This window comes from Oculina patagonica, chromosome 11 (genome assembly GCF_052425735.1).
Source record: "Oculina patagonica isolate OP01 chromosome 11, crgOcupat, whole genome shotgun sequence".
In the NCBI taxonomy this organism is placed as follows: domain Eukaryota; kingdom Metazoa; phylum Cnidaria; class Anthozoa; order Scleractinia; family Oculinidae; genus Oculina; species Oculina patagonica.
Window position 1 is genome coordinate 2,720,735 of NC_135768.1, and position 17,916 is coordinate 2,738,650.

The 17,916-nt window shown below is 40.6% G+C and overlaps 2 protein-coding genes across 3 annotated transcripts in view; one reads left to right on the plus strand and one right to left on the minus strand.

The window, feature by feature from the left end:
* Nucleotides 1-17,916, plus strand: part of LOC144631097 (uncharacterized) — a 56,723-nt gene that overhangs the window by 6,315 nt on the left and 32,492 nt on the right. Inside the window, exons 5-10 of one of the 2 annotated variants that reach the window (XM_078489476.1) lie at nucleotides 263-500; nucleotides 773-910; nucleotides 2,836-3,039; nucleotides 4,771-4,923; nucleotides 10,394-10,633; nucleotides 11,929-12,879. In XM_078489476.1, coding sequence (XP_078345602.1) covers nucleotides 263-500; nucleotides 773-910; nucleotides 2,836-3,039; nucleotides 4,771-4,923; nucleotides 10,394-10,633; nucleotides 11,929-12,221 — 1,266 coding nt within the window. In that variant the 3' untranslated portion in view covers nucleotides 12,222-12,879. Of the gene's footprint in view, nucleotides 1-262; nucleotides 501-772; nucleotides 911-2,835; nucleotides 3,040-4,770; nucleotides 4,924-10,393; nucleotides 10,634-11,928; nucleotides 12,880-17,916 lie in introns of those variants that run through there. The other variant, XM_078489477.1, reaches the window with a different exon arrangement.
* Nucleotides 4,953-8,039, minus strand: LOC144631108 (uncharacterized). Its single transcript, XM_078489490.1, has one exon. It carries the CDS (start codon nucleotides 8,026-8,028, stop codon nucleotides 6,439-6,441), a length of 1,590 nt encoding a protein of 529 aa, XP_078345616.1. The 5' UTR covers nucleotides 8,029-8,039; the 3' UTR covers nucleotides 4,953-6,438.

The following is a 17,916-nucleotide window of genomic DNA, read 5'->3' on the forward strand; positions in this document are numbered from 1 at the left end:
TTTATCCACAGACTTAAAAGTTAGAACCACCTTGTACAGCATACTAAACAGTACCACATTAAAGTACTGCTCAGTAGCTTTCATTTGAATGGTCACACACTTGGGTTTATCCACAGACCTTAAAGTTAGAGCCACCTTGTACAGCATAATAAACAGTATTACATGAAAGTACTGCTCAATAGCTTTTTTGTCCAAACATTTTGATATAAATGACATTTGTTCTGCAAACAACAGTGAAATAAATTTCAACTTTAAATTTTAGGGATTACCTATCATGATAAGGATTGGAGCGGCAGATAGGACAGTGCACCCTTACTATACACGTCGCATGTTCCGTCTCTTGCGGCAACAGAGAACCAATGTCACCTACTCAGAAATAGCTGACAAAGAACACTGGTGGTGGGACACGTATAAGACTAATGACGGGGGTGTCGTGAATGATCCTGTCATTAGGAATTTTGCCGTTAGCCATGCACAGCATGCTGCAAAGCCTTCTGCAAGTAAGACTTTTTTTTATCAGAGCAGTCATTACTATTAAACTGGCTTCCTGCATTGTGTTCTTAGGCAAGACACTTTACCCCCATAGTGCCTCTCTCCACCCAGGTGTATAAATGGGTACCGGCAGATTAACTGCTGGGGGGTAACCCTGGTATGGACTAGCGTCCCATCCAAGGGGGAGTAGAAATACTCCTAGTTGCTTAATGCTACAGAAACCGGGATGAGCTCCGGCGTCATTGGCCACTAGGCTCAACAGCATGCTTTATCTTTACAGGCTGGCGCTGTGAGGGAGATGGAGAATGTGGTGAAACTGACGCGACAGAGAAATACAAACAAAATGAAATCACTGATAGAAACACTGCGGGAAGTGGAAAGTTCCGACTCACCATTTACAACCCTGTGGCAAATACAGGTAACATGTTGCTCAACCAGGCTATGTCAGGGAAAGGGGGAGGGTGGGGGTGGGGGGAGGTCTGATAAGCCTTCATAGCTTGGTGGTTTTATTGGGTCACTTTAGTGGGAGGCGTGGTGGCCTATTGGTTAGTTCGCCGGACTCTGGATCGAGCGGTCTGGGTTTGAGACCTGCCTGGGGTCACTGTGTTGTGTTATTGGGCAAGACACATTACTCTCATAGTGCCTCTCTCCACCCAGGTGTATAAATGAGTACCAGCAAACTAACGCTGGGGGGGGGGGTACCCTGCAGTGCTCAAAATAACGGCGGGTCAACGGACAATGTCCGTCCAAAATGACTATTTGTCCGGACAAAATTTTGGTTCGGCGGTCATTTTGACTGGTCACATACACAGCTTTCAAATAAATAACACACACTAAAAAATTTATTTGCAGTATTTCTTGAAATTTTACAGTAAAATCATAACATATCATAGCAGCCTGCAGTCACAAATTTGTAGAATACAGATGAGACGGTCACGCTCTGCGGATTTGTTAACGGTTTGCTTATAAATAAATAAAACAGGAAACATCCACGTCTGTAAATACGCTAAACAGACAACGATGAACATTACATCAATCAACGTCTGCTATTAACACGCGTATACAATTACAGTTTCAATTTCAATTTTAATGTCAGGTGGGCCGAGAAAAATAGCGCTCGTTAGAAGATTTAAAAAACTATATGCACCTTTAGAAAGTACAAGCTCGTAGCGCGTTTTTCACCAGCAAGATCATGAGAAAATAATAAAATAACTAAACGCTTTGAATGTTAAGTCAGCAATGTTTCTTTAAATTGTGCATATTTCGCAACTGAATGTGTCCCTATGTGTGCTGACAAGTTGACCACCCAAGACATGGTGCTATTTAAGTCGTTAAATGTAAAACTTTGCAGAGTAACATAACATTACGGCTACTGAGCATTTTGTTTTATGTAGAGTAGAACGCAGAAGAAATGGAAATTCAAAAAGCGAACATAATAAAATGACACTTTTAGCGATCAAAACAGGCTTATACTCTTTAACAACGAGTGTTTTAGCTTATGAGGCGAAATTTTTGGCAGAATAGGCTATTGCTTCAAAGTAAATACTCAATATTTTGACTGGTCAAAAACAAGACATGACCAAGCAAAAATTGATTTGGCCGGTCAACATGACCGGCCACTAGCATCCCATTCAGGGAGGAGTAGAAATACTCCTAGCCACTATGGGCCGCATGGCTCGAGGCTCCCCCTTTTTTTAGTGGGGTTGTGTGCAAGCAAGTGTGCTGCAAAGCTGCAAAAATGAGCTACAAGGCTTCAAAGCTCACTTACACATGCACTTTCCATCTAAACCACCAAGATATGCAGACTGATGTGAACATGGGACCATTCTTGCTTCAAAAGAGCCCGCCCAGAGTGAAGGTGTATTCTTTCTTGTTGTAACTTAAAGGGGGCCCAAAACATTTTCAACCCCTGAAATGTTGGAAAAATCAAGTGCATTGATCACCTGATAGGGAGGCTAACCACTGAGCTACTGTCGCCACTACAGTGGAGTAAATTCTTTAACTAAACATCTGCTCAAAGAAGTAATGATAGCCAGACATTTTCTTGCAGCTCTGTCACACTAGATAATGCTGAATTTCTAGTTATCAGTTGGTATCTATTTGTTATATCAAGTTCGTTAACAGTTTCTGCTACTCTTTGTGTTGTTACAATGTAAATGAATGGAGTGATACACTGTGTGAATCCTGACCATCGAATAAAATTCAGTGGCTCAGGTGGGACTTGAACCCAAGAGCAGTTCTTTTCTTGCCAGGATTCACACAGTGTATCACTTCATTCATTTATACGACTGCTCAGGATGATTCTAAACTAGAATCGAAACGTTGTGTTGTTGAATTTTTCAGGTTTGAGAGGTGTGCGTATCATGCAACAGACTGTTCCTTTCCGTCAAAGCTCAGTCGATATTCACTTTAATTCAAATCTGGTTGTCTTGACCACTGAAAATGTGGCCAGGCTCTGCCTCAAAGAGCCTTCTGTCTCCCCTGTTATGTGGCACCAAAGATCAGTTGAAATTGACGGTGCAGTGATAGGTGCTGTGGAAAGTCAAGGTAAGTTGAGTTTATGTGTGTTGCCTGGTGGGAGTGACTATTTTGCGCTCAGTTGATGTTGTGAGACTTCTTATTTTTTCATACACGAGGTATAAATCACATTTAACTTCTTTTTATGTTAAAAAAAGATGAGACCAAGAGGATTCGAACCCGGGTCGCCGGCATACCTAGCGGGAATGATAACCACTAAGCCGCCGACGACCAGCTGCCAGAATCCTGATCTTTTTAGATAGAAATCCTAACCCTGTTATAAAAGCTAACCGTAAGCAACCCAAGCTAAAAGGGGCTAACCGAACGCTATTTAAGCTACCAATAACCGGAGTGCAATTCAGGCTAACTTGAGCACTAGCTAGGCTAACCGCAGTGCTGTTTAGTATTCACTACATGAACTGAGTGTTATGTGGTATAAAATAATATGCCATGATGTGTCTTGCTATTGTCTCACAACATCAACTGAGTGCTAAATAGTAAGTCCCATTGCCTGGCTGCACTTGTTCTTTTATTTTCTGCCTGGCCTAACTTGTGTTGTCAACAAACTGCTAACTATAAAGGTGACCTGATAAAATGCTGGGGGTAAACTGTGATGGACTAATATCCCATCCTGGGATGGGGATGCCTGTCAGTAAAATTTGAATTATGTTAAAGGGACCGTGTCACGGATTTTAGCCAAACTTAGGCATAGGAAATAACCTTCAAATTCGCTTAAATATATAAAATAACCTTTTAAAACAGTGAAGGAATATTTAAATGACACACCAAATGCAAAAGAAGGTAAGGATGGCCAAAAATGTCGAAGATTGAAACGGATTGCGATTTGGGTTTTTGAAATATGGTCCGGCGGATCAGTTTTCAAAGTTACTCTTGTCTGCTTGTAACTTAACGTTATAACGCCCGGGAGAAACATTTGGCTGCAATGAAGCTATGGCTTTGTCATTTGGAATCGTAGAATTAATTTCTTTGCAAACATTTAGTACCATAGCGAATATTTGGCAACATTTATTAACATAAAATTAACTTAGCCGTGACACAGTCCCTTTAAACCACTAAAGGAGACCAGTCTGGGCCTGGCTCAAGCTTTTTTGATACCATTTTTCATGCATGATCAGTCTTAGACTAAACTGCCAACACAGTACGACAGTGCTTTTTATTTCTTCATGTGCAATCTTAAATGAGGCCACATGATAGCTTAAGTGTCAGGGTTCTTTCCTGGACACCCTAAGGGAGACAAAAATCTATAATTTAAACCCCTAAGCAAGTAGAAAAGCATCCGTGTCTTTCATGTGGAGTTCCCCCCCCCTCTCCTGGGAGGAGGGTGGGTAGTGCTTAATACTCCTTCATGCTGCAGAAACTAAAAAAAGTGCTTGCCAAATCAATCATCATTGTGGTCTAATAATTTTATTAGGATTAGGACAGACAGAAATGGCCTAAAGTGTCCTCTGGGGCATGAGGAGGTTAAGTAGGTAAGTACAGGGCTGTACTTAGGATTTTTTTGTCTGTGGGGGCAAGTTTTCCTGGCAGGGGGAAACTGTTTTTTTTTTTTTAGTTTAGTTTTTTCTTTTTTTTTCTTTAGTTTTCCTGCAGGGGGCAACTGCCCCCTCCCCCTCCCCCCCCCCCCCTTGCTAGGTATAGCCCTGAAGTAAGTAGGACAGACAGACGTTCACACTCAGAGTCCACTACCCTGAGGTTAGTATCAAAACACTTGACTTGTTCTTTGTATTTTGTATCACGCAGCTAGCCAAGACTGTGTTATTTCTCTGTGCAAGTCTGATGGGTCCATATGGGAACCCTGTCAGGACGCCTTTTTTGAGTCCGAATTCACAAGAGGTCCTGCCAATATAGGACCTGCTAGAAGGGTTGCAGAGGGACCCTTTCTAATTGTTACAGGTTTGTAAGAATAAGAAACCAAGCTCAGACAGGTTTTAAAATTTTATAACTGTCTTTTTAAAGACAGACAGACAGATAGACAGACACAGTCTTTATTTAATTATGAGACTCAGGGTAGTCTGGCCTTTCAGGGGCTTAAAAGTTACTTTCTATCAACAGGAGCCATAAGCACTAAAAAAATATATATAAAAAATATATACTGGTATGCCATAAAAACTATTTACAATGTAATTTTAAAAGTAATGTATTGTATAAAAACTTAATGAAACTTAATTGAACAATTTATCTATAACATATACATTTTGAGTACCCTTGCTTTTACAAGCATTATTCCCTTGTTTCTGTTTCCATTATTTGATATATCACTACAAAATTAATACCGGTAACTTCAAAGACTAAGTACATAACATTTTTTTAACAAAAATACAAAATACAAAAAATTATATCCCACTTTTCATTCTAGCTCTATACTTATTTACCAAGAATAAAGCAATGTATTTACAGTATGGTAGCTCTCTGTATAATTGCAAGTTACATCGTATTTTGGCCAGCCCCTAAAGCGAGGCAACTACAATTGACCAGTTTTACGCATTAATTTTACTAATCACGTGGATTTTTGTAATTAAACCTGCTGTTATTATTTGCAATATTTACAAAATCAGTTTAAGACTTTTGTTCAAGTACAGCAAGACAAATAGATCATCACTATCTTGCTTTGTACAGCCTCCCAAAAAGACAAAGTAGTATTATCAGAGAACAAAACTATATTACAATAAAGAATCATTTCTTTTATCATGGGGGGGGGGGGGGGGGGGGCAATAGAGATAAAGGGAAGAAAACTGATATTAGCCAGTATCCTCTTTCCCCTCCCTCTCCACCCTCCTTTTTCTTCACTTCTCTTTAGGGTGAATGCCTATGACACAGTGTTTTTAATTACTTCCAGGTTTCTAATGTACAGAATTACTTTTTAACTGAAGAAAACCTAAGGTGTAAAATACAACAAAAGGTGCAAAATACAACAAAAAAGTAACAACAAACCAAAAATAAACGACGGCAAACTTAATTTAAGATTCACTGTCTTTAAAGGGACACTGTCACCAGTTTCACTTCAAAAACTCAATAGTGGTCCAATTTTGTTAAAAATCACCATCCAAGTGTACTGAAGCGATAAACAAGTGATGTTATTGTAATGCCATCAGGAACTGTAGATCTCAAGTTTTTTCAAGTTTTGTCCTTGTGAACTGGAAAAACACCTAAAAATTATTATGGCTCCCTTCTTCCTTCAACAACTATTTACTATATATCTCCATTTTGATGTACTGGGTGCATTTCATGTACGAGAAGACCTATTTGCCAATTTTAGTACTTTTTACCGAAAAGCATGAAAATCCCCGTGACAGTGTCCCTTTAAAGTCGAGGAAATCGACCGCGATTTTCGGCACGAGTGTTGCTAAGAAACATGACGTCAACAACTCATGCTGTCTTTTGATTGGACAACTTTATGGTTTAGTTTGACTAATGCCAGGGCGTTTCGACGTGAATATGCTTAAACATTAGATTTACAACAACAATAGCAAAAGGTCCAAAAAATGTCAAAACCAGAGTCCAGAGAAAACTCACTTCTCTGCCGAGCACTCGGATACCGGAAGTGCAGGTATCCCGGAAGTAGTTTTTAAAATCTTTCTTGTCTTGGCGCGTTTCGAATATCTTCGTGTTGGTTTTCTGCTCTCCATAATCGCTGTTTTCCACGGTCTCAACCACGCTTTTCAAGCAGCTCTTGAGTCTAGACATCTTGTACAGTGGAAAAAGGTACAAGACTACGTTCTGGGTGATGTCTAATACGGCAGTGACGACGATCTCTTGGGTCTTCAGTTTGTACTGATCAATGACAACCTTGGCGTGGGGGATTCCGTGGGGGATTCCGTTACTTCCTGTTCCCGCGGAAGAAATATTCCCGGGGGGAATTACCACAAGAATGTACGGGATTGAATGTTTTCCAGCTAATCGGTGGGGAAAAGCCTTGATACTTTCTTGTGTCAGAGCTAAGGTTTGGAAGTCGGTCGTTGCGGCCGCTGTAGCACTAGCTGGCATAATGTACATCGTATGGTTTGTGGTGATCACTGTTTCAATCTTTTCCACGATGGAGAAAATTTCCAGTGCCGAAGCCAACAGAAGCAGGGCGATGTAGAGCGCCAAGAAAAAGCGGAAGGCTTTCTCCGTGTCCTTGATTACGTTTTTAATCTTTATGGCTTGTTTCCTGGCTTGGTCTTCGCGTGGATACTGCCCGTTTTTCAGCTCTCCCTCAAACTTTTCCACTTCGCAGCTCAGAAACAGCAGCATGTTCAGAAACACGTAGAAAACCGGCAGGGCGAAAGCTCGACTCAGTGTGTAAAACACCGCGTCAATCACAATTTGCACGGGAGGAAAGGTTTCACCGTTTCGCCCCTTGATAATCGTTCCGTTTCTGTAGCTAGGTACAGGCATGAAGTCGGGAATCAACATTTGTGAGACATGCATGCCGATTGGAAGAATGAAGAGAAAGATGATGGAGCCGGCGAAGAACAGCGAGGTAGACGAAGCCCTTCTTGATACATCTTCTTTCGTAATGCTCAACTGCTTTAGAAGATTCTCCAGGTTACCCATCAAGAAAAACACTAGACCGGTGTGCTGATTAACGATCCAACTGAGCCCGTACGCCATGTTTTTTATGTCCGTGAGCGGACAAAGCCAATCGACTTCTTGTAGAGTTCGCAATGAGCTGAAAAACCCCATCGAGTATGCAAAGAACGACCACATTATTGCAACCACTAAGCCCTGCCAAACCGCGTACGCGATCCGACAGGCCTTTCGTGGAAGATTCTTCGCTTCAATAAAATCGCTCACGGGTGCAAACCACTGGCCAGAGAGGAAGAAATACCACTGAAGCAAAGGATTTAGCAAGTCCATGTACATGTTGTCTTGTGGCTCGTCAGGGTCTTCATCAGGGTTTTTATCAGGATTCCCAGGTTCTCCTTCCGTTTGAAGAGCCCATTCTTCAGTGTCAACTTTAAAATTGTCTTCATCATCGACTTCTAGATCTTTGCCAAACTGTTTGTATCCTTCCATTTTCAGCCTTCTTTCTCCGAAAAGGATAGTCTACTATGTTAAATCGACTTTATCTCTTTTGTTCTACAAGGGAAACCCCCTTTAAGGCAATTCTGTGTTGTTATTGGCTGGTTGGGTATAAGTCATTTTCCCCGAAATACTCAAAAATTACCGAAGCTGAACTCGATTGAAATGAAACTTTATTCTTTCAGTATTTTAGATGCAAACCACGCCGTATAATGGCTCAAAATTCACAAATAGGTTTCGAAAATCCCCAATAAAGGCTATAGTTGATTACAATGTTGTATTTGGCCTTGTTTTTATAGTTCGATTATAGAAGTCACGGGATTGTCACGAGATCACAACGCGGTTTTGTTATTCATTTGAATTCGTAATTCAACATTAATTCATTTTCGCGAATACCATTAAAAATCTCGATGATTTGGTAAGTGCAGAATGCAATATGGAACAATTGAAAGTATGTTGTTTTATATATGTTCGTGTTTATTTGCTTTATTTTACTTTCGGAAAAACTGTTCACAGGCTACTTGTATTCTTTCCCAGGTGTTCCTTACGCTAATCTTTGCAAACGTAACACGACACTTTTGTTCGTTTGTAACAAAATACTTTTGTCTTCCTTGAAAATGCGATAACATGAAACTTTTGTTTTTTGTTTGTTTTACGGCGGCATCGATGACATTTGTTTAATTTAATTAAGTTACGGTTTAGACTGCACGAAAGACGATTCTCAAAAACTAAAGAAACAAATCTAATCAAAAAACATATTTTTCGACAGGTTTTTTAAAACGCAGTACAGCTAGGATATTTGTTTCCTGGTTATCAGGTGTTCACGCCGAAAATCCCGGTGCAAGTTTTTGCATACCTAATTACGAAAGCGCCGTGAAAGTCTCAAAATCTAATTTAATTAATTTGCGGTTTTTACTTGGCGCCAAGAAGTCTGCAGGAAGCCTACCGCAAACACGCAATACAAGCGATGTTCATGATAGTTCCAGAAAACAACGTAGACTAATCTGCGCATGCGTTTGGTGTAAATTACGTTGAGTAGTACCACAAGGAGAGCAAAGGGTTTTCTGAAACAAATATATACGTTTGAGATCTACATATGAAAGTAACGTAGATGTGCTCCAGGTTTTACCTAGGGGTACGGTCAGGTGCTCCCCACCCCCACCCCCTCCACAAGGAATAATTAATTAATTGATATTAATTAATTAATTGGTGATTAAAAGTTTACACCATAGTGCTTTAGCGCCTGAGGGGTTTAGCAAACGACAACCCACCAAACCATCACAATAGTGCATTCTGCACTAAAAAGCATGTCAAACAGAAGGGAAGTGTCAAAAAGTGATAGATATTTTATGTTTTACTGCAAACACTGGCGTGCATTTGATATTTTTGTATAAGCTCCAAAACACACCAGACAATAACATCTGTGTTATTGTTTTATTTAAATCAGTCTACCTAGGTCAATTCTGCAAAGAACGTGTCTGCCCAGGAACTATTTGAGTAACTTTCACTTTCTGAGAATGCTTTGCATTTGACCTGCTTTGCTGTAATTTAATGCAACAAAATCTAGTAGTAAGACTGGCAACAAATCTTGAAACTTACGCAAAACCAAAAGTTAGAGAATAGTGACGTAAATGCAACCAAATCCTGAATTCCGAGAAATGTTAATAAGAGATAGAGACGCTTAAGATTTCCAATGGCTTAAATTATTTTAGGCTAAAATTTTGGTACGCGCAATCCGAGACGTAGATAATTTTTTTTGCAAGTTTTTCGTTCATTATCCGTCTTGACATAAAACAATCTTTTTCTGGTTTACTGTAAAATTCTGAAAATAAGCCCTTTGCTTTTATTTGCTACATGTTCCTCTAAGGTACGGTTATATTAGGGGAGGGCCTATATACAGGGGTGGAGTGGGTGGTATTTTCGGATGGAAATTTGCGTTTCTGACCTTTTGGGTTTCTCTTTAGACGGAATACTATAACTCGCATTTCTTTGGTGCATATAGAAAAACTACATGGTAAAACTCTCTACACATAACAATATGAAACCCAGAACAAGTTTTACAGTCGCTCTGAGCATTCTCTAACGACAAAAATACTAAACAAGCCACACAAGAGCTATCACTAAGTCCAAGGGCTCATTTTCGAGAGAATTTTTGAGTCAGAGATTTAGGGGCCCAACCGCGGTCCAGGGGCTTTTCCCTCCGAAATTACCAAGGGTAAAGCCGTGGGAACGAGGTTGTTAGGGGACTTTTTGGGGGGGGGGTGGGGGTGGGGGGCTTATTTTCGTAATGTTTACTATTATTTAGGAGTTTGTTGTCGATTTTAAGGTGATTTTTCTAAAAACTTATTAACTCTTGCAGGTACCTCGTCCCAACAGAAACACGTGACCACAGTACTGAGACAGTTTGCAGTGTATATCGCAAATCTCTTCTTTTTAACGTCCGACGCCTGGGCACCAGTTGTCTCCGACGCTGAGCTGGACGAGGAAACCGCTGAACAGTACAACCTGATTCTCGTGGGCAGTCCGCTGGAAAATTCTTGGGTTGAAAAGTATCATGGGAAGGTGCCACTGCAATACAAGGATAAGTCACTAGCGTTAGGTACGCTTTGCTATTTCTGGGTCCTAGATCGTAAAATTTTCTGTTACTTTAAGGGTACAGTTTGACCGCGGTCAAACGATAGAAATATGGTTTACTAAATTTTTTGGGCTTTACTAAAAAAGTTTTACGTGTTTGAAAACAGGTAAATACGGACTTGTCGGCGCCGCAAATTTCCCTTTCGTAAACGGTCGTTGCCATTTGAAACGGTCGATGCCATTTCTCAGAACGGTCGTTGCCATTTGAAACGGTCGATGCCATTTATACTTTGGACCAAATCGCATGAAAGGATCTTTCAAACTTCTTGAGAGTATCAGATGTTTGTTTAGAAATGTCAAGCGATTCCAAAAATTATTTTGGTTTTCTAGTTGACGAAATATCCGAGCTTCGGTATACCATAAGATCGCTATGTTCTCGACACTTGTAAAAAATTTGGCTCAGCCCGGCCCGGAAGTAAGAAATATTGAAACAGAAAACTGCAGAAAACCTCACGCAAACGAATGAATGGATGAATATCTCCATTTACTTTAGTAATCTAATAAGAATATTCTATGCCTGTTTTGAAATGCCAAGCGCTTCTTAAAATTATTTTGGTTTCGAAGTGGACGAGTTCAGGGCGAATTCTTCGAGCTTGTGCATACCGGCATGCCGAATGGCGAGAACGTAGCGATTTAATAGTATGCACAAGCTCGAAGAATTCGTCCACTTCGAAACCAAAATAATTTTAAGAACCGCTTGGCATTTCTAAACAGGCATAGAATATTCTCATTAGGTTTAATACTAAAGTAAATGGAGATATTCATCCATTCATTCGTTTGCGTGAGGTTTTCTGCTGTTTTCTGTTTCAATATTTCTTACTTCCGGGCTTAGCCAAATTTTTTACAAGTGTCGAGAACATAGCGATCTTATAGCTAGTTTACAGGCATGCCACTGAAACAGAGGATACAAATAATTTATAAATGAACATAACAAGGTTAAAAATCCCAACTGGCAGGAGGCAGACCAGTTGGCTATATACAAAGCGTGGTCGAGGATTTGAACTCGGGACAACCGAGAAACAAATCCAGCTAGTGGCAAGGGCAGGTCTTGAACCGGGGACCACCGGATTACTATACCAGCGCCCTAAACCACTCGGCCACGCTTGCCTCCGACCGACGCTTGCTTGACCGCGGTAAAGGGTATAGCATGCTCATCTGTCTTCAAACCTTTATGGCTTAGAAAAAGAACTTTCCATGCAGTTTCCCCTCCCAAGCTAAGAAAAACGTTTATTAAAACTTGCTTTCCTCTGTTCTCCACAGGTGGCTGTACCTTTTCTTCTCCCCAGACCGGCGCGGTTTTCTTGGCGCCACACGCTGGCTCCCGCCTGGCTCTAGTTATATCCGGGAATTCCATTGAAGGAATTCGAGACGCCGTGCACTTAGCCACGCCCACGATCCCACCAATGACGAGATCCCCGTTTTCAAATATGGTCCCGGACTACGTCATCACTGGGCCGCTGTTCCGCGCTCGTGGGCCTGGGGGCTACTTGTGTTCCGGGTTTTGGAATAACCGCTGGGGGTATGGGAGAGAGACTTCGTCGTGTGTGTGTTGAATTTTGAGGAAGGTCACGCTTGCGGATAGAACAGAAATAAAAAAGACTGATCAAGTACTCTCATCTTAGAACCGGTTTGAATCGAAGATAGCAAGGCTAGTGTGGAAAAGCCAAGAGATTTAATTAGTCAACCAAGTTGACAATAAACTCCTTTGTTATAGAAAACCATCACTTAATGAAATCATTAAAACAAACGAACAAAGTCGAATTTGATTCAAACTTTTTACGTAGACGCAAGCCGTCCATTCATTTTCTCTATTTTATCAACACGTAAAGTAACCATTCTCGCCCCCATAGCCCTTTCGTTTCTTTTAGCCGGCTGAGCCTTGGCACGAGGAAACGAAGGGCTCTGGGGACACAGAATTTCCAGTCCTAGATTCTACGATTTACGGTCTTCATGTATGCAGTCATGACGTTTTAAAAGAATGTATGAGAGAGTCGTTACGTTTTCAACTTCCGTTTAGGAATTCTTTGTTCCAAACAGCCAATTCAAAAAATTCGAATTAATTCAAAAATCGTATGTCCCCAGAGCCCTCCGTTTTCTTATGCCAAGCCGGCTAAGAGAAACGAAAGGGCTATGGGGACGAGAATGGGTAAATAACGCGACAATCAAAAACTAGCTGAACTGTTATTGTTTGCAATATTTATAAAATCAGTTTAAGACTGTTGTTCAAGTACAGCAAGACTAATAGATCATCTCTATCTTGCTTTGTACAGCCTCCCAAAAAGACAAAGTAGTATAATCAGAGAACAAAAACTATTTTACAATAAAGAATCATTTCTTTTGTCATAACGAAATGGCAATGGCCCTGAGTGGGGAAGGGCGGGGGCAAAAATGACAAGGTGACGTCGAGAAAGAGATAAAAGGAAGAAAACTGAGATTAGCCAGTACCCTCTTTCCTTTCCCTCCCCACCCTCCTTTTTTTTCACTTCTCTTAAGGGTGAATGCCTTTGTCACAATACTTTAAATTACTCCCAGTTTTCTAATGTACAAAATTACCTTTAAATTGAAGAAAGCCTCAAAATAACAGTTTTCTTAGGTGTAAAAACAACAAAAAAAGTAACCAAAAATAAACGACAAACGACGGCAAACTTAAGATTCACCATCTTTAAAGTCGAGAATATTAGACCGCGATTTTCGGCGCGAGTGTTGCTAAGAAACATGACGTCAACAACTCGTACTGTCTTCTAATTGGAGAACTTCATGGATTAGTTTGACTAATAGAGAGATTAGACAGGACGTTATACGGCAAACGCGAGATTGCCTTTCATTTTGTTACCTTTTTACTGAATTCTAAAATTTCTCCCCTTATGTTTGCAGGAAAAATAGACGTCATGCTTAATCTCTCTAATTCAAGGGCGTTTTAACGTGAATTGCTTAAACATTGGATTTACAACAACAACCGCAAAAGGTCCAAAAAATGTCAACACTAGAGTTCAAAGAAAGCTTACTTCTCTGCCGAGCACTCGGATACCGGAAGTGCAGGTATCCCGGAAGTAGTTTTTAAAATCTTTCTTGTCTTGCCTCGATTCGAATATCTTCGTGTTGGTTTTCTGCTCTCCATAATCGCTGTTTTCCACGGTCTCGGTCACGCTTTCAGGCAGCTCTTGAGTGCATGAGCTATAGGATAAGTCGAGTTTGTTCATATTAAAAGCCAATCTCTTATGCACCTATCATTGTTAAGCCCGAGGGGGGGGGGGGGGGGTCGGCCTAACCACGGGAATTTAATCGTGAGGTAGGGCCCCAGGGTAGGGATTTTCGGGTCGTATATGAAGGTTTGAAGGACATTTGACCACCTTTCATGGGGATTTTGGCCAATTATTTTGTGTCGGGGGTGGGGAATTTGGGGGTAGGTATACCTACATGTGAACCACTAAGCTAATTTGCATTTGAAGAAAATAAAGTTTTATCGGCTACATTCCAGAAGCAGTAGTAGATTCTCCGATGATAATCAGTTGCACGCCGTATGCAAATAATTGTATTATATATTCGAGACGAAAACATCAAACAAAGACGTGCTCTTGCAAGCTTAAATTCGTCAAAAAACCTGCATAAAAACTATTTCAAAAACTCAGTCGTTAAAGCCGATTTTCGAAGCTTCAATATTTACAACAACAATAAGTGAATAGATTTGAATATTCATATTTGTAAGTTGTGACCGTGCGAACAAACACACGCATAGAGTTCAACGCCTGTGTTTTCCTGGTCTTTCCTGTTCATGCTGCACCGGCAAAAAAAATCACTCGGTGCTTGTTTAATCAATTTAAGACAATCCAGCTTATTCCATAACGAATGCCTTCAAAACTAACGACAATAATCACAAAACTATCCGGTTGCCAAACCTTTTTTCGTCCATGTGGGAAAGGCTGGAGTTTGTCGCCTTGTTCATACCTAAACTAGGGGATTGAGAGTGTTTATTGATCTTACGAGCTCAACACGGAATTAAAAAACAATACCCATTGTTTGTTCGGCTTAGTGATTGGCCAAAAACCAAAATCTCCTAGCAACGGTAAAATTTTTTCCTACCCAGTGTTTTTTCGACGTTTTTGCTTGTTTACAAGCAAAAATGGTAGAATAGGGGTTAGTAGACAAAATTTGGAACCACATATTTGTAAACTCTCAAGGGACTTTTTTAATTTCTCAAGGGACTGTTTTAATTTCTCAAGGGATTACTTTCCGCTGTGGGTGATCACTTGCGATTTCGTGGAAAAAACGTGACTTGTCACATTTACAAACGTTATATAACAATTTTAAAAGTGACATGTCAGCTTTCTTATCTCAACGCACGTGTTTCTGAAAGGCGATCTATAAAAAGCGTCGCACAAACAATGGATTGCGTAACTAAAACACGAATAAATAATCACTAGCACTTACATCGCGTTGAGAGCAATGTTGCATGAATCGGCTTTACAACATGCGATCGTATCTACGCAGTTCGAGTGGAATTTCAGTCAAAGACAGCAAAATTCTTTCGTATTTCATCTTCAAATATAATTCGAAAGCATTCACTGTATATGTGGCTTTTGTTTAATCCTGGGTCTTGATATCCGACCCTCGCCGAGCCTAGACAAAACGCAGCTTGAGTGTAACGATTTGTTTACGCAATGTTTTCTCCGACAGTAGTCGGAAATATCCGTATTGTTTTTCGTGCTTTTTCATGGAGCAATCGTAACGATACGGCCTTGAACACATTGAACGGCGGTCTACCTATAACAATTCAAATATAGCGTCGCAAAAACAAAGCGTCGAACGCATATTTTGCTGTTTCATTTCCGTAATCGACTGCCTCGAAAGGTCCTTGCAGTTTTAAAGTATAGAATTGTCAGATCTCGCTGAAATTTGCACTGTTTATTTGTGTAATGTTAAGGAATATGTGTATAAATACCCGGCGCGAACGAGCCATTTTTGACAAAATTATATGGCTGCATTTCCTCCGCGAAGATAGGAAATTGTTAAATTAAACTACAAAGAAACTGTAATGATAAGTTCGAAGAACAATGCACAGGATAAACCTTCGACTCATACTTCATGCAAAAACGTCGATATCTCGAAGAGACTTTGATTATTATTTCGCCATAACTCCAAATGCAAATTATTTTAGCATCCAGGTCTTCTCGGTTAAATAAAAGCCTGGTTACTCATGTGTTGTAATCGAACACGAAAGTAGGACCGAAAGATGAAGAGAAGAGGCCCTGCCAGGGGGGGGGGGGGGGGGGTCCGTGTCGCTTGTCTAAATTTAAAAATGTGCCATGTCGCTGTCGGTAATTAAATTGAAGGAAAATTGCTTGTCCTTGTCGGAATTTAAGTTTTTTCCATAAGGGTGTCGTTTGTCGCAATTTTATTAGTATGCTGTCGCTACTTTTTGGGCCATGTCGCTTGTCGGAGTTTACCCTGGCAGGGCCTCAGAGAAGGCAACTTTAGTGGTAAGATATTGGCTTTTAATATAACCAAACTCGACTTATCCTATAGCTCATGGTTCTGGGTGATGTCAAGAACGGCCGTGACAACGATCTCTGGGTCTTTAGTTTGTACTGATTAATATCATTTCAGTTTTTTAGAACCACGCCGTATGAAGGCTCAAAATTCGCGAAAAGGTTTAGCAAAGTATTTGCCCGTATTTTTACAGTTATGTAATTTTAAACACAGGTTGCCCAAGCTCCTAAAGGAGCCGTCAACATGTAGACCACAAATGACATTGCGTAATAACGTTATTATAAGGGTTAGCATAAAAACGGCCAATTGCTCTAAATACTACATTTGCAAAGGAACTGAAATAAAAATGGCTTACCTCTTGTATTACTTGCATCAGTTTGCCTTCTCCGAATTCCTCTTTCGACGGTTTAGCTTTCCCTAAAGAAAAACTAGTTTTTCTTTACGGGAAGAAAGAATTTTTCTTTAGGGAAAGAACTAGAAAAACTAGTTTTTCTTTGTATGGGAATATAACGATCGCAAAAAGTAATTCAAAATAGAGGGAAAATATCCAATAAAATCTACTTACCCATGGCCACCCTCTTCACTGTATATCTTGAGTTTCTATGCCGTTTGGAGGCGTTTTGAAGCGATTCCAGTGGGTTTTAGCACAGGCGGCCCAGGCGTGGTATGTGATCAATGTGATATATAATTTGGCCGATTGCGTTAGTCTGGTTCAGCCGTTTGAGACAATGTATAAGAAAGCTTCGAAAATGGCTGTTTTATGCTAGAGACAATAATGTCGTCTAGACGACTTTAACGTCTAAGACGTTAAAGGCGTCTGGTATAAAAACGGGACGCATTTAGTAGACAGCTTTTCAGAAAAAAAATAAAAAAAGACTGGGTTCGACACTCGGAGGGCACTGGACACGAAGACATAAAGCCATCAGACGTTAAAGGCGTCTGTCTTACTCAGAAGTGTTTACTAATTGTTTGTTGGGCTTTGATGGTTTAAACGCGTCTGGTACTTTGTTTGATGGTAATACATTCATTGGGCTTAGTACAATCGGGTCTCCAGTTTTCACTGACTTGTACTCTGCTATCTCCTACTAGGAGTAGGGGTAGCCGAGGGGGGCCCGTGCCCTCCCCCCCCCCTTCAATTTTGTTGGTAACAGTTGGGAACAGTATATTTTATTTTGAGTTAATAAGCATCCGAGGCGAAAATGTGTATTGTAAAGGCATTTTAAGTTCAAATGTGTGTTAAATTTCCTTCTGGGAGCCAGAAATGTCAGTCGGGTCCACACTTCTTGCTAACTTTTTAATTACTGCAAGTTGTTGGGCTTTCGTTTCGTTTTTCCGCGTTTCGTTTTTCAGTTGGGGTCAAATTGTGTGATTGTTAGAAGCCTTTATGTATTTCAGACAGCAATAAATATTCAAAAATGGCTTTAAAATGGCTTGAAAGTAACATCAAACTGCTTCTCTGAAAGTGTTCCAAAATGCACCAAAATTGCACTAGAGCGTGTCTGAATTTTCAAAATTTTCTAGGGGAGAATGCCCCCGGACCCCCCTCCCCCTACAAGGGATGGGGCCCCGGCCCATCCAAATAAGCCCCCCCCCCCGAAGTTCTAACCTTTGGGCCCCCTCGCTCCAAAATTCGTTCCTACGGGCCTGTACACGAAGTCTGCTTTCCTTTTTGTGCACAACCGCTGATAGGTTCAACGAAGACGCGTGCATGTGCTTGATACAAGGTCGCGGTCGGGTTGGTCGGTTGAAATCGGTTCAGTT